The sequence below is a fragment of the Molothrus aeneus genome, chromosome 2 (genome assembly GCF_037042795.1).
Source record: "Molothrus aeneus isolate 106 chromosome 2, BPBGC_Maene_1.0, whole genome shotgun sequence".
Taxonomy (NCBI): Eukaryota; Metazoa; Chordata; class Aves; order Passeriformes; family Icteridae; genus Molothrus; species Molothrus aeneus.
Window position 1 is genome coordinate 82,302,901 of NC_089647.1, and position 22,151 is coordinate 82,325,051.

Consider the following 22,151-nt stretch of genomic DNA (forward strand, 5'->3'; position numbering starts at 1 on the left):
GTTTGAGTTCAGCTGTTTAAGCAGCTTCTGCATGATGTCTTCAGTTGCATATTCTGGTTCTATTTGCAAGATAAATCATGTTGCCTTCACAGGATCAAATGCCAACTGCAGTACACTGCTTTATGCATTTAGACATGTCCTTCCTCCAGCAGGTTATCAAGTTTTCCTGTATAGAGTTAGATGATAAGTATTTAAATGCTTATTCCATGCACATAAGTCCTTCTTTGCCAAATACTATCTGTATAAGTGCAAAAGGATTTGCTGCTTTGCAAAATGATCCCTTGTGTTTGCAGCAATTAGCATTAATTGCAAAAATTGACTGGCCTGGAAAATGAGTGTTCTGGGGAAGGCACAGATCTCAAATTCTATAAGTTAATTTAAAAAATAAATGGGCTACTGTATCAGCAGACCAATTCATCAATTCAAAGACAGAGTTCTAGCTCAAATGCATCAAGTGTTTTATCCATTCTTATCTGTCTCTGCAACCAGTGAAAAAGAAATATTTAGGTCAAGATGCCAACTTCAGAAAGCTTTCATTTTACATTCATCAATGTATTTTCATTCTGTCTAATCGAAATGCTTTTAGGGTTGATTGACGTCTGGAGAGCAATAACAGACTGTAACACTTATACCATAAAGGTAATGTCAGACTTACATGTATTTGGGGATATTAAGTGTAGCTACTTTGTTGTCACAATGTTAAGTTCCTTTTTGTCTAAAAGAGTTATTGTTCTTCACAAAGGATTGTTAATAATGGTTATTGGTTTAACAGGACAGGATGTTTCTGAACTAGTTCAAAGTAGCAGCATGCTGGGAAGTATGTGAGATATGGGTGCTCCTGCTGCCCAGCCTCTCCCCTGCACCACGGGTTGGGTGAGAGGAGCCAGCTCTGTGTGGCACTCAGGACAGTGACTGTCACAAATGTGCTGTTCTCCAGAGAGCAAGATGGCTCTATAGTGATTTAATGTATTGCATTCATGTGATAGAGATGGCAAAAGGGATTGGAGAACTAGGAGCAGAGAGAGAGCTTGTTGTCTTTGAGAGGGGAAGGTTAGTTTAACACCTTTCTGTCAGCAAAAAGACTCATTAAGGCTGAATGAACCTTAGGAGTTTTGGTCCTGGGTGATTATTCCAATGTTTTAAGCATTTCTCTCAAGCCTTAGCTATCACCATCCTCCTTGTATCTTGTCAGTGGAGTTGCCCTTTGGGCTGCTTAGCAGCAGGAAGGCTGGCACACATGCCTGTAAATCCCTGGAATAATGTGTTAAGAGAAATGGTCAAAATTACCAGCTCACCTTTCAGAAACCCCCTCTAGGTTCAGCCCTGCTTTGTTCCTGGTTCTTCATAGCCATACATTCCATGTCTTGCCACAAGCATTAAGGATTATGAGGTACTGTGCAGGGAGCTGAAGGCAGATTTCTGCCTCTGTGATTTGTTAACTCTTAACCTTTTCTCTATTGCTCATCCTAAGCCTCTTTGCTTAGAGAAGGAGAACTTGGTCAACTGCTTGGTCTGTTCAAAAGCAGACCAAGCAGTTGAAACCCACACCTGTGAAGAAAAATTGGTCTTTTGATTTAATCAAGCTCTTGATAAAAATGTGTTGTGAAAACTATGCTTTCTAAGTAAAATGAATCTCTGTAAACATAAAATATTTTAGCCCCCAGGAATTTTAGTACTGCCAGAATGTCTGATACAGTTGTAGCTTTGTTGCTGCATTTCTTCTGTTCTTATTTTGTGTTGGGTGCTGTGGTAGGCCAGCCTTTATTGCCATGAGAGGTGGAGAGGGGCTGTACACAGCAAAATCTCAGCTTCCCAAGAGGGACAGAGACTGAGGAGGACTGAGGCTCACAGTAACTTCAGGGGAAGCTCAAGAGCTTTTAACAGTGATGGTAAAGGAGCAGTGAGCATGTTCAGTGCCTGAATTGCCACAAAAAAATCAATCAATCAATCAATCAATCTGTCAAGGCAGCAGTTTCTTTACATTCTTTTTTCAGTTAGGGCTGGGGCAGGGCAGCTCTGTGACTGTGTTTGTTTTTCAGGACATGAAACTTCTTGTCATTTCCTGGAAAGCTAAACCTGCCAGATTTCACTAGGTTCTGGCATGTCTGCAAGTGTAAGAGGTCTTAAGCATTCTGATCCCAGGCCATGCCATGCCCCTTCTTATGAAATGCTTGGTTTTCTATTACAGATCCCTGTTTACAGTATTCCAGGGTGACACAGTGTTGAGAAATTTATAAAGAGAACCCCAAAACTCAGCTCTAAGGCCAAATGGTGGAGAAAGTGGTTGCTGACACTGTCCTTTACAGTGCTTAGAAATAACCACTTTGCAATGCTGGCTGAAGACTGCTTTGTATCTTACTCCTTTCTTGGTTTTTGTGTTTTGCTCAAGTTGACATTTTTATGTTCCTCAGATAAGACCCTCCCTCTTCACAGGCCCCTTTCATATTTAAAGCTTATTTAAATCCCACCTGATTTCTGACAGTGGATGAGTGATGCTGTTGATGTACATGCTCAAAGAGCAAAAACCTTTTATGCTGTGTCTGGACTGTCAGTCATTTTGTGGATGCAGAATACTTCCACATTTTAATTCCTCTGGTACCTGCTGGCATTCAGCTGTATCTCTTCTTTAACCTAGGAAGGTCTTCCAGCTGAAGAGAAGGCTTCTTGTGATGGCTTTTAACAAATAACTGACTTTTTTATGAGTTTATTCCTTGTCTTAACTCATAATTTAACTGGGGAATTAGTCACTTCTATCACTCAGATTGAAGCTGTGATGTTCCTATTCTCACTACATAAGAAAACTTCTAAAAAGCAGAAGTTGTTAAATTGTTTCAACAAGCAGAAACTGATTTTCAAAAGTATGTTGTGCCAGACTTGCTAATTTTTTGTTATTTCTGTAAACAAAGATTGATGGCATAGCATTTTCTGCACAGTAGTTACAGATATCTCAAAGGAAAAATTATTTTGCAGGCACATTTCCTCTGGTAAGACAGACCAGTCCTTCAGTGTGGTTAATATTTGCTCTTGCAGAACACATTCAGCTCCTCCTTAAATCCAAGGCTGTGCAGTGGGTTGAGCCCACCACAATTAAACCTTAAATTGTCTTTGTAAATACACCAAGATATTCTACTGTAAATCTGCCAGCCACAGTAGGTGTGCTGTGCTGGATCTGAAATGGCAGAACCTCATTATGCTTATTCAGACCCTACAGTTCCTTTTGAGTCCCAGAATGAAAAGCTCAGAACTTGCAACTCATCTGCAAAAGTCTACACCAGTTTCAAGATACTTTTAAAGAATATCTTGGATTGTTCAAGTTATTGCTGGGGATTTTGTGGTCCTATGTCCATTCTGGTGGAAGCAAAGAAATCTTAAAACCCCCCATTACTTCCTTCAACTCAAAAGCTCTGTTGCAGGAGAGGTAGGAAGCTCTCCACAAGTGGATGGAGAGTACCTCCCCCCATTTATAATCCTATAGATAATCGTACAAGATGTGTCACAATCTTCAATAACCTGAGATCCAGATTACCCAGAGATAATATGAAAAGAAATGTGTCTTTGTTGTTTCCCCATCCCTCAAAAGGGTCATGAAGACCCAGAATGTAGGTCTTGAAGCTGTGATCTTTTTCTTAGGTAAAGCAATGCAAACCCTTTCTTCCTTTTGTATATTTACTTATTCATTTGTTTAATGGAGATTTTTAATTGAATGAAGGGATACTATTATGATTAAATGATACTTCAGCTGTTAGCACATACTTAACACTGCATCAAATGCACTGACTGTAGAAAAGTGGCAATTTATATTATTCTAAATAAAGTCATATATTTCCTAGAAGAATAGAGTTACAGTAATTATAACTTGAATTTGACATTGATATTTAAAATAATCCAAAATGTCAGAAATTAACACCAACTGTATACAAACAGAAAAATTTTACTTTTTGAAGGTACTGATTCTGGTGACAGTTTGAGAAGACCAGCCTTTGAGTTCGTGTTATATACATTTGAGAGCTATGCTGAGCACACAGCTACTGAGCTGCACACAGCCAATCTCAGTAGATCAGAATAGCTCTCAGCATCTCACCTCCTGCCATTAGGACTAGGGATCAGCCAAATGAAAAATGATGCTCTGATTCCATCTGGATGACAGTAACACCCTGGATGACAAGCCCTGGCTTATTTTGCCTTTCATAAATGATTTTAAAATAAAGACATTCTACGTCTCTTTACTAAATGTAGTCCTCAAGAGACAGTAAGTTAATTTTTCTTCCCTCTGCATTTCCTAAAGGCTATTAGAAGGGGCTAGTCACTGAATGCTATGTATTTATACAGTGAAGTGCTGGAAGCTGGGAAGCATGGCTTAAAGAAAGGAACAAAAACCAAAACACCACCCAGCTTCCACCTTGTGGCTTCTACTGCATTGAGGGTTAAGCACAAGGCAGGAGTCACTGATCTGCTGAGATATCAGTTACTGAGACCATCACCCACATTTTACCTGTTAGAGAGAGAGAGCATTTCCCAGCTCTGGGCTTTTATCCTTATATTCTAACTCTAGGAAGAAAAATGTTATTTTCCTACAGTTGAATGATGCCAGCCAAAGACTGGCTTTGTCCAGAGCTGTGTGTGAGCAACACATGGAACTGAAGAGCTCACTGCTGGAAGAGGAATGAAAGGCAAGATGCCTTTCTGCCACTGGCCTATGACTCCTTAAGTAACCCCCATGCCACAAATTAAGACATGAAAGATTTCCTTTTTACCTCGTGTAGTACCACTAATTTCATCTATTGTTCTGGTGGCCTTCCTTTTGAACAAGTTCATCACAGGGTCATGAGGGCTCCTCAGGAGTCCCTAACACTGCATTCCTTATGCACTCAAGGTGTGTGCTTCAGCCACCTTAACTGTTATATGTATACTGTCAAAATTGATTTTTTTAAGGTTATACATCACATATATTGAAGAAATGTACATGAAGAAGTACATGAGGAGTTGCTCAGGAGCACACAAAATGTCCAGTCATACATGAATGACTGTGAAATAGCCTATAGTAGTAGTTGGTAACAGGACAGCTGCTGTTCAAAACATAACTGCAGCAACATCTCAAAAGTAGATAAGTTAATACCTTAGATTTGAGATTTCTGTTTGGTGGGGGGGGGGGTTTGTTTTGTTTTTTGGTGGGTTTTTTTGTGTGTGTGGTTTTTTGTTTGTTTATTTGGTTGGTTGGTTTTTATTGAGAGAAAAATCACAATTAATGAGACTCAGAAAACGTGTTCACAGGATAAATATATGTAGTACTGCCAGGAAGCCTGCTTTAATCTAATAAACAATATTTAGGACTCAAGCTTTTTCATAAGAGAATAGAAAGAAACTGTTTATGATAACAGTAAAGATGTTTATTTTCCAATATATTTTCCTAGCTGCTTCAAAATAAGCTGCAAAATCTGTCAAAACTTGAAAAATCTTGTGCTGCATTCCCTGAAGAAAGAAAATTTAAGACTGTGAAAGCCTCATGAGTGTTTAATAATAGACTTTTATAGTCTTGACTAAGCAATGGTGATGATGTATTGCAAGATTAATACATAAATCATTAGGAAGCTTTAGTCATTTTAATACAGCAAGCCTATGTTTTGCTTAATTCCCTGATTCATCCTAAGGCATATATTGAAATTTTGTGTGGCCTTTCATTAAAAAGCCCAGCATGTCAGCCACGTTTTGCATCACTTGTCTTTTAATGGAGCACATAGCAGCTGGGCTCTCTGCAGTTTGATCCTGGTGCACTCTGCCCTGCAGGTAAATTAACACCCTGGGAATTGGGGAGCGGTGATGGGTGAAAGGAGAATGATGTGCAAGACAATTGTGAAAGGTTCACATCAGGAAAGCTCCAGGGCTAGCACTGGCTGGCTTAAACTGATCTGTGTGCCAGCCAGGATGGTCACAGGTCCTCTGAGCCTTTTGCTGAAGCAAGCTGTGGTGGGGCACAGAGTGCTGTCCGTGAGTCCATGATGTCTGTTAGGTGTGTGCACAACGCGAAAGGAGCCCTCAGTGAGGGTGGCAAAGCTGAGAGCAGCAAGCGAGCCCCGTGCACAGGAGGGTGAAGGAAGTGATCTGTGCTGGGCATCACAGCTTCCCCTGTTGCTCAGTGGGTTCTCTGACCTCACCTAATGCTCTTTACTAAACATGGGATCATCCGATTTAAGCAGGAGACCACTGTAGAAAACTGAAGCCAGCCTGAGGAGAAACAAGCAATATTGCCAAGAGATGTGCTAAACATTATTTCAGTTTTCAAACTGGGATAGCAGCTGAGTCCATATTTAAACACCTAATTAGCCACTGCAGGCTTCAGTTTGAAATTTGGCTTCTCATTACTTTTCGAAAATACATTCCATAGGGAGGCTGCTGCTGGAGACGGCACCATAGAGATAAGCAGCAAAATCAGCTAATCAGCTTCTGGTGGAAAAAAAAAAAAAAAGAAAAAAGACAAAAAGACAAAAAAAAAGAAGAAAAAAAAATACTCAGTAAACCTCAAGGCACTCAGTCTAGAATGGAATACCTACTTATTTTCTTCTTGCAAAAATTCAAAACAATCCCTTTCTTTTCTCCTGAATTTTTATAGTAGTTAGTCAAACCTGTAGCTTATATTGCACAATATCTTAAGCCAGAAGTAAGAATTTTGCTAAAAAAAAACATTTGGACATAAAATGCAGAACCTGCTTTAACCTGACCCTTTATTCATCAGTATAAAATCCATAAAACATTATTTTTAAAGGAAGAAGAAGGTTTTGTGTATTGGTGCTCTCTTGGAGAGATTTCAAAGCAGAAAATTAAATTCTGCCTGCCTTAACTCCTCCTGTACTTTTCATTCAGTGAGTTGTGTATTGCCCTGTTTTATCAGCATTGACTCAGCAAAATAATGCTATGGAGGAGCATCCTCTGGGGCATGCCACTGTTTTCTGTGGTAGGAAGAGTGGTCCACAGCGAGGCCCACTGAAACAAGGGAGTGAGCATGACCTTCTCCAAGCTTCTGATGCCAGACATGCTCTGCTTCCCCATTCAACTTTTTCCCACCAAGTCCTTGCTCCACTTTTCCTAGCTGCTGACTGTGTACAGGCTTGCCATACCTCAGCACATGCTGTCTGGCATCACCCAGGCTGGGTGGGCAGTATTTATTAGGATTTATCCCTGGGCATTGAACACCAGTGCCTCCTTATCTCCCTAGCTGGCTGACCAGCACCCACATGTACCACTGGGAGCTGGGAGCTACCAGTCTTTTGCCTGGCTGGTTGCCTGGTTAGGAGGCAGAGCTTCTCTGCTTAAGATTCTGCCTGCCTGGCTGTAAAGCATTGATGCCCTGTGTCCTCAAAGCAGCAAAAGTCCAACTATCACAGGCACCTCGTGTGCTCTGCTCTGCTAGCACAGTTTGCTGGTAAGCTGTGTTCTGCTAGAATGGTTTGCCTCTTGTATGCACTTTTGGATTTTGGAAAGATTTTAGAACCTTCAGAAAATGTGGAAATGCATAACATCAATATTGTTTTACTTAGTATGCAATTATACTTTTATTCATTGTAAAAAATGTGCATAGAGAACATAAAGTGCCAAGAGAGGCTAGATTTAGATGCATAGGCTTTAAAGCCAGATAATTCAATGTGTAAGAGGAATAAATTTAATGGTTTTAAACTAAAAGAGGGTAGATTTAGATTGGACAAAAGAAAGAAATTTTTATGATGGGGATGTTGAGACACAGAAATGGGCTGTCCAGAGACAGTGTGGATGCCCCATCCATTCAAAGCCAGGCTGAATGGAACTTTGAGAAATCTTGTCAAGTGGAAAGTTGTCTCTTCCTATGGTAGGTTAGAGGAATTAGGTGATCTTTAAACTTCCAACCCAAACCCTTCTGTGATTCTACATGTGTGTACTTAGGAGACCGAATTGTGGTGTAAGTTCAGGTGCCTATTTTTCTGATACATGAAGTCAACACTGGATGTAATGAAGTCAAATAACCAGTGTTGATTTATTTTTTCAATGTGGCATTTAAACAACGTGATTCTAATAAAATGGGGTCTGACAAAAAACAGTTGTTCAACAGAAATCCTCATCAGTTCTGTGTCGTGTTATTCCTCTGTCTTATGTAGTCCTTTGATGTCAGATTCCTGGAAAGCAAAAAACACACACACAGAAATCAGGAAGGGAAAAGCTAATCATTTTAGGGCCTCTGCCAAAAGTTTTTGCTCTGTGTATCTAATTTTATAGTCTTCATATCTATATTATTTTATTGAAGTCTGATTCCTGGCTGCCTTGCAGATCATTTGCATCTCTGCACTGTGATATAAAAGGCTTCCTCATTGATTGGGTAGCTTTTATATCTTCTCAGCACTCATGTTTCTCTGACATACATACCTATGCAAAATATAAGTCTTTGGAGGATCCAGCCCTTGTAGTTCATGCTTCATTTCCACAAGGTAAGTCAAAACAGCGCTCACACAAAATATGGGAATTGGGAGTCATGGAGAGCCTTCAGCATCCTCCTGCCTGGCATCTGAAGATTACTGAAGGCCTGACTAGACCCAGGCAGAACAAGTCAGAGTAGTCCCCAGCTCTGCTTCCCTGTGAGCCACTTGCCAGACAAGATGACTCTGGTTCAGCTCGGGAGCCCGTCCCGTGCCCCAGCTTGTGTTCAGTGGGGAATGGTTGCGCTGATGGAGCAGTGCCAGGGGGAGCTGCCAGCTGGCTGCCGGAGGCGGCTCGGGATGAATGCTGCTTCCCATGGGTAGTGTGAGCTCTGCCCCACGTGGCTGTGCACAGGAGAAGCTTGGAGCAGCTGAGGATCTGGTCCTTCAAGTTAAAGGGGTTGGAATATGCATGAAGCATAAGGTGACATTTTGAGCATCTCAGATCAGAGCATGGATATTACTGAATTTAAAATGTAACTGCAATTTCCTGACTAATACCAAGTCACTTTTATATTCATGCAGTGATTGTTCTTTACTCTTTAAATAGCCCATTTTGCCCAAAGGTGCAGGTGATATCCTTATGATAATGGAGGTATGTTATCCAGCACGGTATAGCTGAGGCTGTTGGTGCAAGGCCCACCTATGATCAGCTGTCCTTTTTGGTCCTCAATTCATATCATGGTTTTGTAGACTACTTCTGATTTGCTTGTACAAAAAAGAGACAGGAAAAAAAAAAAAGATGCACTGGAGGTTCAGTGTTGTTGTCTGTTGTTGTCTTTTACTTCCTGTGGCTAAGCTGTATTTTTTACTGTGGTGTCTCCGAGTCCTTGCAGGTAACATGGACAGTTAAATTGCTACAGTAGCCTTATACCTCTGTAGAGTGTCAGCCTGATTCTTAACATCCAGGGCTTTCTGTGATGAAGTGCACAGGATATTATAAATAAGATATTCAACAAGAATGAGGTAACAAAATGAATTCATATGTTTACTATTCATTCAAAATAAAAAACTTGCACATAGTAACAGCCAGGGAAATCACAGGCAGGCTTTCCTGCAGAGTAAGGGCATCCCTAGTCTGGACATTTCTTGCACTTAGGGTGAAGGTATAGAGGATGGAGCTGTAGCTGCAGCCACCACAGAGACAGGACAATATCTAGGGGAAAGGAAGGAACGAAGAAAGAGAGTTCTGTTCCTGGGTGGGTGCCTCTCTATCACCAACAGTTTAAGGTTCTGCTGCTGCATGGACCCTAACCCCTCATTCCACATGGGGAGCAGCTGCAGCATCACTTCCCCAGGTTTAGCAGAGGCAAAGTGCATGGGGTGGAGTGGTTCCACTGCTCCCAGGAGCCTGCTGCTTTAGGCTCCTGCCTGCTTTGCCTCTGAGCTGTCTGTAATGCCACCATTTCCCTTTGGTTCTGCTTAGCACAAAAAAGGTTAGATGAGAGACTGAGGTAATTACAGGACTGAATTGTTATGGCATAGGAATTTATGGAAGTGGTGCTGAGGCCTCAGTCAGGAAGAGCATTTTAAGTGACATACCTGCTAATTTGCCTGAAAATAGCCGGCTTATTAAAAAAAAAAAAAGTACTGCTGCGTGCATGCAATGAAACTCAACTGAGCAGTTCCTAGAAAGCTTGACTTGAAAGAAAGGCACATTTGACATCCAGATGAGAGAGGTGCACAGGAGTCTCAACTGGTAATGTTTTGCTGTAACTCCTGGAATTTGTGTGCCTTTGTCATACCTCTTTGGCACGGACCCTGGCAGCCATCTCTTCTTCAAAGGCTGTAAACTGTGGTTACACTTGCAGCTGCTCTCCTTGCTCTATCTTTTTATCCATCTCTTAGCTTTGCACAATCTGGTGTGTGACCAGGGCAGCTGCAATGAGTACCTTACTCATCTGTACTGCTCCCAACACAGGAGCCTTCAACTAGAAGTTCTGATGAAGTAAAAATAATAATAGCAAGAAGAAGTAGTATCATCAGTCATGGATTTAACAGGGAATGGGGTGTGTATGTTTGGAAAGAGCAGAGTGAAAGAGAGGAGAGAAGTTTAAGGGCCTCCAGGTGATGATAGCCTAGAGATTGATGCCTCAGCATTTCTGGTTTAAAGAGTTTGACAGAGAGATTCTGGCAGGTATTGTGTAATTTTATTTTAATATTTTTCCCTGCTATAAATAAGACTTTGTGTCTGATGGAATAATCACCAGGACTTGAGTAAACAACACACCTGACAGTGATAAGCTGTTTCTTCTGACGACTCAGTGTATATCTGAATATTGCAAAATGTGGTACATTTGATGTTTGTGCAATTCTGTTCTCCTTCTGGTTATTTTTACATGCATCTCCCTCTCTGTTTCTCTCCTGTGTACAGATGTTCGTATTCACCCCATGGAGCCTATGCCCAAAGCAAACTTGCCCTCGTGTTATTTACCTATCGACTACAGCATCTTCTGACTGCAAATGGAAGCCATGTGACTGCTAATGTAGTAGACCCTGGAGTAGTGAATACTGAGCTCTACAAGCATGTCTTTTGGGTTGTGAAAGTGGTCAAATGGATGACAGCCTGGCTATTTTTCAAGGTATTCCATTTTTAAAATCATTTTGTCCCTGCATTGTGAAATCCGCAGTTGGCCTGGAGCTGAAGGTGTTTCAGAGTTTATAATAGTGTATGGGATTTATTGCATTTCTCTGTGCTGATGAGATGTACAAAATCAATAAAGACAGGCTTTCCAGCAAACAAACATTTATTTTAGATGGAGGGAGCAAGCTGCCACAGTAGGGAAAGGGAATGCCTTTCACAGTCCTTGCCTGTGCACTGGTAATCTCTGCCCTGATCTACCCACGTGCTTCTGTGCGTGCATGGGGGCAGGACATCACCCTAACATGGAGCCAGAATATGCAAAGTGTTTCTCAGAAATTACTTGTTCATTCTCTTAAAGAGAAACAGACAGGATCTGGCATGGTCTACATGTACACAACATGTTACAGAGAGGAGGACAAAGGGAAGAAGAAAGTTGTACAAAAGTGGCAGTGGGAGGTGGCTGTGCTCCAGGATGTGAGGTCCAGACACTTGTGATCAGTGAGGTGGGACAATTTTTAATTAGATTTTTCATTCTAACACATACTTGTAATGTATGGTACTTGATTTTTTATTATCCTGTCCTGATCTGCTCTAGGAAACAAAAAGTTGTTTAATAAAAGTGATCCAGAAGTGGGGCAGACTCAGTTATGGGCAATGTTTTGTAGGGGTGGAAGCAGATTAAGCTGAAATCATTTTAGCTGTGCAGGTGAAATCTCCTCATGCACACAGGCCTTTGAAGGGCTTGTGCTGAGAGAATGTACTGCTTATAGCTCTTTCAGAAAGTAGTTTTGGATTAAGTAAATGGAACCTGGTTCCATTAGAGAAAATTAAATGTCCTAATTAAAATGAAGTATTTTACATCAAGGAGCATGTCCCACAACGCAAATTAATTTTAAACTTTGATATGGAAATATCAGTTGCTTTCATTTTATAAATGAACTGGAGGCTGGAAGAGTGACTAAAATAAGATGCAAACAAATAAACCCATATTAAAAAAAAATAGATTCTTCTGAGTGCACCTTGAATATTGCAATAAAATTGTAATAAGAATGCTCATAATCTGTAGTGCATTCTTAAAGAAGCAGACTGCAGCTTTGCCAAACCATGTCCATTAAACCTGTTTTCCCTCTTGTGATTGCCATTTTAAATATCAGTCTTGAGTGGCAGTGTTTTTTCATTGGACTTACTTCACCCTCCTAATATAAAAGTTTCATGTAGATTTTTAGGTTGTGCTTAGAATTTCCTTTGGAGAGACAAAATTCTTGCATTGAGAGTGAGTTTCAAGACTCTTGTTTTTTGCAGTTCTCAGTCCCTCCCAGTTTTATTGATGTGCCCAGGAGACACTTTTGTATTATACTGGTGATGTTTAGACACTGAATTGGATGTTATTGGACATTTAAAATGATTTATTACAAGAGGGATTCCCATTCTTACAACTCTAACAGCCCTGCCACTGACAGTTCTATCATTTCTTTCTTCTTTGGATGTGATACTGCTCAAAAGAAATTCTGCCTTGAAATAGGTGACAGACAGACATACTGATCTGTATGGAAGAGCAATGCCCTTACTGCCTGAAAAGCAAATTTATCAATTGCTTTCTGAGTTAGAATAACCTCAGCTCTGGATATCTGAATGCTTCAGTTATTGAGGTTGAGATTTTCACATTTTTGTCTAACACTCAATGTGTTTTTCCCAAAAGCCAGAGGAGAGGGAAATTCTTATTTTCTCTCTTCCCATCCTCCCTTAGACCTCTGAGCTACAGCTCCAACTCCTACTCTTTGCTTATTGCTTAGGATACATCTGTGTGTTTGGGAGCACTTTAGCCCAGAGGAGTGCCCTGATTGGCATCACAAGGAGATGTTTAGCTCCACAGCAAGCTCACATTGAAATTCTGCCTGGCATTTTTAATAGTGCTCTACTGAGGGCTGTAGTATTCAACATTCAAGCCTGTGTGAGTCTTGTGTTGGTCTCGTGCATTAGGGTAAATTTCCCCTGAGAAAAGTAAGAAAGAAAATACAAAAAAATTCAGTTGTCTGGTAATATTAGCTGATTGTTGGTAGTATGGATTTTTTTTCTCCCCTGGAATTTTGTTCCTGAGCACTGATATGAATCTTCCTTCTAGGATTATGGAAGTAATGCGGTGAAAATGAGGTGATAGCTCTTTAATCATATTGACTTAACTAACTATTGTCACCCTGAAGTATTCCAGTGTGGGTTCTAAATGTGGGCTGGAAATTGCTTCACTCACTGAAACATGGCACTCTTGAGAGCCAGCACAGCCCAGAGAGCTTCGGTGAGGAAATGCATCACATTGCACTCCCGCAGGAGAGAGTCAACATCTTGTTTGATTTAATTCTAAACAAACTGGCAGAGCCCCCACTACTTTTCAATGCATTTCTGCCAGCACTGGTGCCAGTCATGTTCAAGTCAAATACCTCTTAGGGATTGCAGCCTGGCCCCCACCTTCCCTGGGCTGCTCATGTTTGAGGCAGCTCAAAAGTGTGGCAGACAAGGCTGTCGGCTCAACATCCGCCTTGGAGCCACCTCAAGATATTTAGGTACTTAAATGAATAGACTTTCAGTCTTGTAAATAGGTCATGATACATATGCATAAGTTACTCAAAGTATTAACAGCTTGATTTTCTTAAAATTGCAAAGCATTATCTTCTAGACTTTATATATGGCTCAGAAAAGTCTTGGCCAAATCAGTTTGGTGTTTTTGCCCCCACAAGTTGCAGTGAGAGGCATTTCTGTAGAAATAAGATAGACCAAACTAAAGGTTCTGGTGACAGTCATAAAGTTTGTGAAATTGGTGTCTGCCCTTTAGAAGTAACATTTTCATTCTTTCTCAGCTCAATTCCTTCTCAGAAAAGTTATTGTCTGCTGTGGTACTCTAAATTTGCACTTTTCAAATGTTTTCTCTGTATTTTTCATAAACATGGACTGCACCTGTCACACAAGAGACAAATTATGTTTATTACTCAAAAAAATATATTTCTATCCCTATGACTTTTTGGTAAATAAAGCCTGATGATATGAAACAGTCTTCTGCAGGATGCAATGAAGCATGTCATCCTTTAGTAATTTTTAACATAAATTCATCTTCTTTTTGAAGAGATAAAGTCCAAACTAAGAAACACTAACTAATTAATGAGATAGTAATAACTTGAAAAGTCATTCATTGAGCATCAAACTGCAGTTTAGCTATGTGTGCAACACACCAGCTTCAGCATTGGATACCGTGCAGGCTGGAAACCAGGAAGTACCATTTCCTTCCCAAGTATTTCAGCATCTGCAGCAGATACTGAATATTCATTCTTAAACCAGATGGTCTCTGCTTGTGATACAATTAAAATGCCTAGAGCAAAACAAAAAAGTTGACTCTCATTAATGTCCAATAACAGGGACTGTTCTGCTTTGTATGACTTCATTATGGCATCAAAGTAGAGACATTTGACAGATAGCAGTGTTGTAAAATCCCCCAAAACCTTGTTTATGACAAGCTTGGTGAACATGTCATTACCAGATATAGGGTATTTGGTCCTTTCAGATTGCTATTTAGGAAGGCATTGTGGAAGGAAGGCTTTGCATCAGATCCTGTCTCAGCTGTCATTTCCAAAGACATAGTGCCAGATAAATGATTATTGACTGACAAACTGAAAACGAGTAGGACTAGTGACCCTGCCAGCCTGTAAAAATGAAGGGAAAGGCTTCAGGAACACGGGCTAGATAGATATCAGTCAATATAAACTAATTCTTTTCCTTCACCTTGTCAAAATAGGTTTAACATTAGTGTAATTTTCCTATAACATTTTTTAAAAAATGCTTCCAGTCAGTAAGCAAGTCTAGAAAACAAGATCTAAAGGACCTGGATTCATCATTCATGCCAGAGGACATAGTCATGCAGGTCTTATTGCAGCATTTCTTATTCAAACTGTCCCTTTGGCACTGTGAATATAGTAAATTTATTTCATCCTGCCCCCCCAGGTGTCAGAAGACAAACACATCACCACACAATAACACCAGCTGTAAGAGAATGAGAGTAATTAAATCCCACAGCTGAAAGCAGCAATTCATCAGCATCAACATTTTCTGTGCATGAGAGTGTGTGGTCCTCACATAAAGCTAATCTGGGCCTTTCTCACAAAAATGAAAACTTGCAGAAACGTATAATTTGCAGTTAATTTTTACAAAAGGTTTTTCTGGTCAAAAACATAGAGAAGAAAACAGTCTGCTTGAATCCAGTAACACTGGTCTTTCAGCAGATACCATTTTTACACATTGGTACAGGGATTTAAGCTTTCAGAGCCATAGGTATCTTTTTTCTATTAAGTATTTTATTATTTGTACAGCCATAGAGTGATTCTAGAGGGAAAGATGAGGAAACCAGCCTGAGAAGGCTAGTAAATAATCTACTGTTTAATTCCCAAATCCTGATGATTTGGGTTTTTTTCTTGTATGTGAACTCCTGGACTTGGTTAAGTGTCCAGGTCCTGCCTGTTATAGGGTATGTGGATGGAGCTTGGCTGCTTTATTTATTGTAACTGCTGAGCACAGAGCCCTCTGAACACAGAGCCCTGTGTGCCTGCTCCAAGTCAGATCAGACCCTCTAAGGCAGGCTGGCCCTCAGTGCACACATAAATAGCATTGGACCCTGGTCTCCCCTGAACCTGTGACCCCCCTACATCCCAAGATATCACTGTTTTTCTGCATGTTTTCTAATCTCTAAGTGGTTAAAATATTTATTTGAAGGGACACGTTTAGAGTTGTGACAGGGTGTTTTGATGGCAGGAAAATGAAGGATTTGTGTTGCTTGCCTCAGTGTATGGCACACAAAGGAGTGTATAGTTGCTGTAGAGGACAGCACAAAATGGGTGGGATTATGTCACACTGCATCACAGGGAGTCAAGGATGTTGAAGTTCTTGTTTATAACTTATGTGGAGCAGCTGCTGCTGTGATTTATCCCCAAACCACACCCAAGCTTCCTCTTGAAGGCTGCCAGTTGGAACAGGCTGAAACATAGACATGGAGCAAGCAAAAAATGAAGTAGTGTGCACAGAGATTCATCTCACATCCTGTCCTGCAGTTTTAGTTGTTTAATTAAAATAAGCATCCCTTTTTTCTTTTTTTTTTCCCTTCTCACAGTGTGAAAGGGGAAGATTGTCTTCCCTCTTTTGAAATTGTTCACAGGACAGGAAAACTGTCTCTATGTCTAATATTGCCTACAGGATTCACCCTTTTTAGCCTAGGAAATGGTCTAAAGGAAAACAGGTTAAAACTACACTGTGCATTATGTGAAAACCCATGCTTGCACTGTGTGAAATTGTTTTGGACATTTCAGTAAGCAACTGAAATGTCAGACACTGTGTCTTACTGTGTAAGAGAGGGTTTATCCTTAACTCTGGTGTGTCAGAGGATTGCTGATTTAACCTGACAGCCCAGGAAGATTATTTATGTGAAAGCATTTAAATTTGTATCCAAAAGAGTGGGAAAAATAGTCCCTCCATTGCTTTACTGGGGTGAGAATAAGTAAACAGTTAAGAAATTGTGAAAATATATGAGCCTAACCACTGTTAGCACATCAGAACCTATCATCCTGTAATCTGTAACTGGTTTCATATTCAGAAACCGCAGAGTTAGTTAGGAAAGACGTTTTCCATCCATCAATCTATTCCTTGCAGTACTTTCCTAAGTATTTGATTAATAACTTTGTGTGGTAATCTATTCCCAGTTAGACTTGTTGAAAATGGAAAAAACACAAAAAAGGAGGATAATTTTGCTGTGGATCAAACACATATCAGGGCCTCTGGACCCATTCCTCTCAGTTTAAAAGAAAGCCTCCTTGATGTCCCTAAAGTAAAGGTCTCAAAAAAGAACCTGAAAGATTGGGAAATTAGAGAATCTTGAAATTTCCACTGGAACATTAACCAATCTTTTAAATTATGGGTTATAGCATCACACTACTGTAATTCTTCCTCATGCATCAGAGAAGTACTAAGTCAATCACTATGTGCTTAAAATTCTGTTTTCTTCTGGTCATGGAGTATAACACTACTTGGAAAGTTGAACACATTGGCAGCAGGATACAGAGCAGCCACTACTCTTTCTCATCAGCATATGTCTCAGAGAAAGAACAAAAGAGAGGAAACAATCCCGCCCCAATGAAATGACCCATTCAGCAAGGGTAGGAACAGGAGTTGCAGGCAGTTTCTGTCTTCCATGTGAATGTGTTGGAAAACAGAGTTAAGGAGAAAGATCACTGGTTTCCCTTGGAAAACCCTCCCAATTAGCTTATGAGTGAGCAGCAATTTGGAATTAAAATAAAAACATGCAGAAGAGTAAGTTGTAGGGAGTGCATATTCATGTATATTTTATATATATATATATATTCATATATTTGCATAATCATATATATGTATATGGTCTATCTAAATTCCTCATTGCTTTGCTATTTGTGAGTTATGTGTCCCTAAAAAAAAAAAAAAAAATTGTATTGGAGAGCCCCATTACCTAAAGACCCTATCCACTACAGTGAAATATAATTTTAGGAGATTTTGGAGATATACAGGCTCTCCTTCCCCCTCTCTGAATATGACAGTCTATAAGTTACTAGTCATTGAAGGAGACTGAAAAACCTTTCAGTGTGAAGTAAGGAAATTCTTCCATGAACAAAACAGATACAATTTTTGGTGGTTTCTCTGAGTTTTCAAAGGTTGACATAAAATGTCAGGTTCTACCAAGAAGCAGAAACATCCCCTTTTCTAGAGGTCTATGGCATTTATGCCTGGAAGTGACCTCTGACAGGTCTCCTGGTTCATAAATCTCTGCAATATAAATGCCAGCATCAGAGGTGTGGTTTCCTCATGGTCACTACTATAGGACCTGTCTTATCCTAAGATAAATATCTACAGCTGGACAGCTGAATTAAGTCCTTCAAGTGGCAGTTTATCCCTGTGAATGACAAGGGGTCCTCTGGTGACTAGTTCAGCTGTAGATGTCTATGCTGTATAAAGCTAGTTAAGATGAATCCTTTCCAAAGGTGCACAATGTTAATTTTCTAGGTTTATTTTTTTAATGAACTGAAGGTGGTAGGATTTTGGATGTGAGGATATGAACAGGTGAGAATAGGAACTGTGAAGGTTTGTTCTTGGATCTGGGGCACAAGTAATCTGCTATCAATCTGGTTTTGCAAATGGCAGCTCTCAGCTGTTAGACCATTTCCCATATAAGTGGGAAATGTGCTCGTGGGCAGCTAGAGATGAGGAAATCCCAGTTACTTATGAAATGTATTTCTCATATATGTTTATAATCTATTGTGTGCCTTCACTACAGCAGCCCTGGGTGAGGAAATCCCAGTTACTTATGAAATGCATTTCTCATAAGTGTTTACAATTCATGGTGTGCCTCCACAGTTTATCACACAGATATCGCCATGCATTTACATGGGTAGTTACGTGCAATGCAATACAACAGCTAGGTCTACTCCCTGTGAGATTTATAATAGCCTAATGTTTGTAACAAGGGAGAGCCATGGGAAGCAAGCACCATCTCCTCTTTGAGGATGAACTGCAAACAGAAAACACACTTTTTAAAATAAAATAGGATCATCTGCCACCCAATTTTTAAGCTATGAAAACTTTTAGTTCAGAAGTCACAGGAGTAGCTCTGGCTTTGGTAATGACTATAATGATTATGATTGCAAGCCACAAACGTCTGTGTTGCATTGTAGAAAGACTACTGAGGTACTACGTGATGTAGAAGTTATTTTTGTTCTCATTATGTTCTGAGCTAAATACTTGGGATTTTGTGGATTTTAATAGGGAAACCCAAGAAGGGACTTTGGTTTAGTGCCTCTAGTCCCCATTTTTTCTAGAAGGAGCCTGATCCTAGATGTGGCACAAATGTATCATTAATTCAATCTCTCAAGAGCTAATGGTTTGTGGACACTATTACATATTTAAACATTCTGTTTAAATTGTGTCTGTGAGTCTCTTCAGGGCAAATTGACTACATCTGTGTGGTGCCATCTCAGTGCTGGGGAAAAGGGAAGTAACCACAGAGGTTACATTGCCACAGACCAGGCACTCTGCAGGAAATACAGAACATATGCAGAAGAGGATTTGGATGAAACCAGAGTAATGTGCAATAAAACAAGATCAAACTTGGAGAGCTTATCAGAGATGTGATTTATAGTGGTATTTATTTGGCCCATTGTGCTGACCTACTTTTCTGTCACTGAAATAGGAAGGAGGTGCTGCTGCTGGTCCTAGGCTCAGGCAGGGTCTGAAAAATTGAGTTGCTCCCCATGTCTCCTAGTTGGTCATCAAAGTCTTGGAGCTAGCCATCAGCAACTTACAAGCTTAACTTAATTACAATATTTTACTCAATTTAGTATATCTGTTACCTTTTGAATTAATAGCAGGGGGTAGAGTTGGTGCTGTGTGCCTGGCAGGCCTGTTTTCCCAGGGCTTTGCTGCAAGGGGCACTGTGAGTCCCAGCCCAGCCATGTCACATCCTTGCAGCCAGCAGTAGTTTGCTGAGGCTGGCTGTGTCTCAGGAAGAGACTTACTCAGTATTCTTGCCTGCCAAGCTTAAGATGCAAAATTCAGTCTTCTACAGTCTGTAACTTGTCATATACTATCCTAAGATGGTTAAAAATGTAGAAAGAGAAAAGCTGTCTTGTTGTTTTTGCAGCTCAACTTTTGGAGCTCAGTTGAAAATAAGCTTATACAGACTGTGAGTATATTTGGGTTCCTCCCACCTGGAATGCTGCATCCAGCTCTGGGCTCCCCAGCACAGGAAGTGCATTGAGCTGTTGGAGCAAGTTCAGAGGAGGGACACCAGCAAGATTAAATGGATGGAGCATGTCTCCTACAAGGAAAGGCAAAGACAATTAGGATAGCTCAGCCTGGAAAAAAAAATCTTTGTGGTGACCTAACTCTGGTGTTCCGGTATCAGAGGTGAGCTTACAAGAAAGACAGACAGAGAGCTTTTTTGTCTACAAGGACATATAGTGACAGGACAAGGGGAAATGCCTTCAAGCTGAAAGAGTACATTTAGATCAGATGTTTGAAAAAAATTGTTTGCTGTGAGGGTGGTGATGTGCTGGAACAGGTTGCCCAGAGAGGCTGTGGATGCCCCATTCCTGGAAGTGTCCAAGGCTAGGCTGAATGGTGCTCTGAGCAGCTTGGAATAGTGGAAGGTGTCCTGGCCCATGGAAGTTGTGTTGGAAGTAGGTGATCTTTAAGATCCCTTCCAACCCAAACTATTTTTTGATTCTAAAAATTATGTAGGAAGGACACTGTGGAGCAGTAGACTTGTTTTTTTTCCTGTCAGGGCTGTATGTTGTCCAGTTACAAAGGCTATTTTTATGACTGCCCAAGCTGTGAATGTAGCCTGGTAGTTTTTTCAGAGAGGAGTTCAGTTATCACACCTCTCATGCATCACAACCAGTAACAAGAGCTTAGGTCCCCATTTTCCTTTGCACATGAAATTATGACATCCATCACCATGAAGTTTGTGGCGCATCATCAGTGGCTTTATACAAGTGTAGCTGATCAGAACCTGCTAAAGAAGTAAATAAGATCTGAACACAAAAGCATCCAAGTCTGAATCTTACTGCATATTCTTCTGCCAAGGATTATCTGATTTGATTTCATATCCTCTGTGTGGAGTACTGTTCTTTTGTAAAGCATGTAAGACATGTCTGATCCTGCTCCTTAGAGGTTCTCCTTGATCTGGGGCTGGCCTTTTATTTTTCTTGCCTGGTTTAGATTTGTGGCACATGTGTCCTATTTTATATGCCTGTTATCTCAAGAAGTGGATTAAGGCTGGCACAGATACACTGAACCCTAATCTCTTTAGAGGGCCTGCAAATCTCCAGAGGTAGTAAGTACTTCAAATGTTTATATTACTATGTTCAGCTGACGTTGCTTGAAATCCATTCAAGAAGATCTGGAAGAAAAGAAGCAGGGCATTTTGCAATTGTTTTTTGTTTGTTTTTTGGTTTTTTTTTAATTACCCCGTTGATATTATTTTATATACACTTAATTCTCAGTTTTCATTATAGTGGGGTTTTTTCTCCCTATTGTAAGGAAAGCCTCAAGCACTATTTTCACTGCAAAATATATCTAAAACCTAATATCTTGGCTGTACAACTTCTCCCATGAGAGCTTTGACCCATTTGTTATAGTTCTAGGTTAAAGGCAGATTGCTGGTGTCATTATTTCCAGCTTTTTGAAAAAGTGATAAAATATGAAATGTGTTTGTACTCAGTTACCTGGATTTGTCATCTCCAGGTCACTACACAGTGGTTTATGCAGAGGAGCCAAGGGAATTATAAAGTACCTCCAGTGCTCAGAAGCAGCTCTTGTACACTTAATGTACAATCTGTCACACGCTCCCCTGGTTGGAAAGAAAGAATTTGCAGTCATTAGGCTTTATAGATGTGAGCAGGTACCATCCTGCTCAAGGTTGGCACCAGGGCTGTCACTCTTACCATAAAGACAACACACCTTTGGTGAGCTGGTTTTGGTTTGACTCTGTTGAAGCTCTTGGAAATTTTTTTTCCTTCTTTGTATTGTCAATTTACATCATGATATCTAGTAATAGTCTCTAATCAAACAGGAGTAAGAATGCTTCTAGGGAATCAATTTACTCAAAACAAGAATGAATGAAAGTGAAGTGACTGGATATGTATTTACTTTGAGAAACTGAGAAAGAAATAAGGAAAAAGAAGAAACTTGTTTCTGATCTTTGGAATGATACTCTGGGAATGGCTTCCACAGTGTGGCAACTATAAGAAGAGTGTTGTTTTTATGATGGAGTATAAATAGGTTTTGGAGAAGAAGATCAGCTGTTAGGTTATCTGCAAAATTAGATCAGAGATGTCCCAAGCTGGATTGTTGCTTCTGAATGCTTTTTGTATTTAGAATCCTGGGGTTTTTTTGCCCCAAGTTTACCTGGTTTGCTCCCATGCTGAGAAGAAAAAATGAATAAAGTATAAGAGTATAAAAGTGAAGATTTTCCAAGAAATGTCCATTTTGATTTTGAACTTATTGAGTACCTAGCAAATTCATCTTTAGGAAAACCTTTGGTGAATATGTGCCATTTCTTGCACTCACCTCCA

The 22,151-nt window shown here is 40.2% G+C and overlaps 1 protein-coding gene across 1 annotated transcript in view; it reads left to right on the forward strand.

Annotated features, from left to right (window-relative positions):
* The window catches only part of DHRSX (dehydrogenase/reductase X-linked), a 162,515-nt gene that overhangs the window by 121,671 nt on the left and 18,693 nt on the right, over positions 1–22,151 (forward strand). The window contains exon 6 of the mRNA XM_066545172.1: positions 10,813–11,020. Coding sequence (XP_066401269.1) covers positions 10,813–11,020 — 208 coding nt within the window. The remainder of the gene's footprint in view (positions 1–10,812; positions 11,021–22,151) is intronic.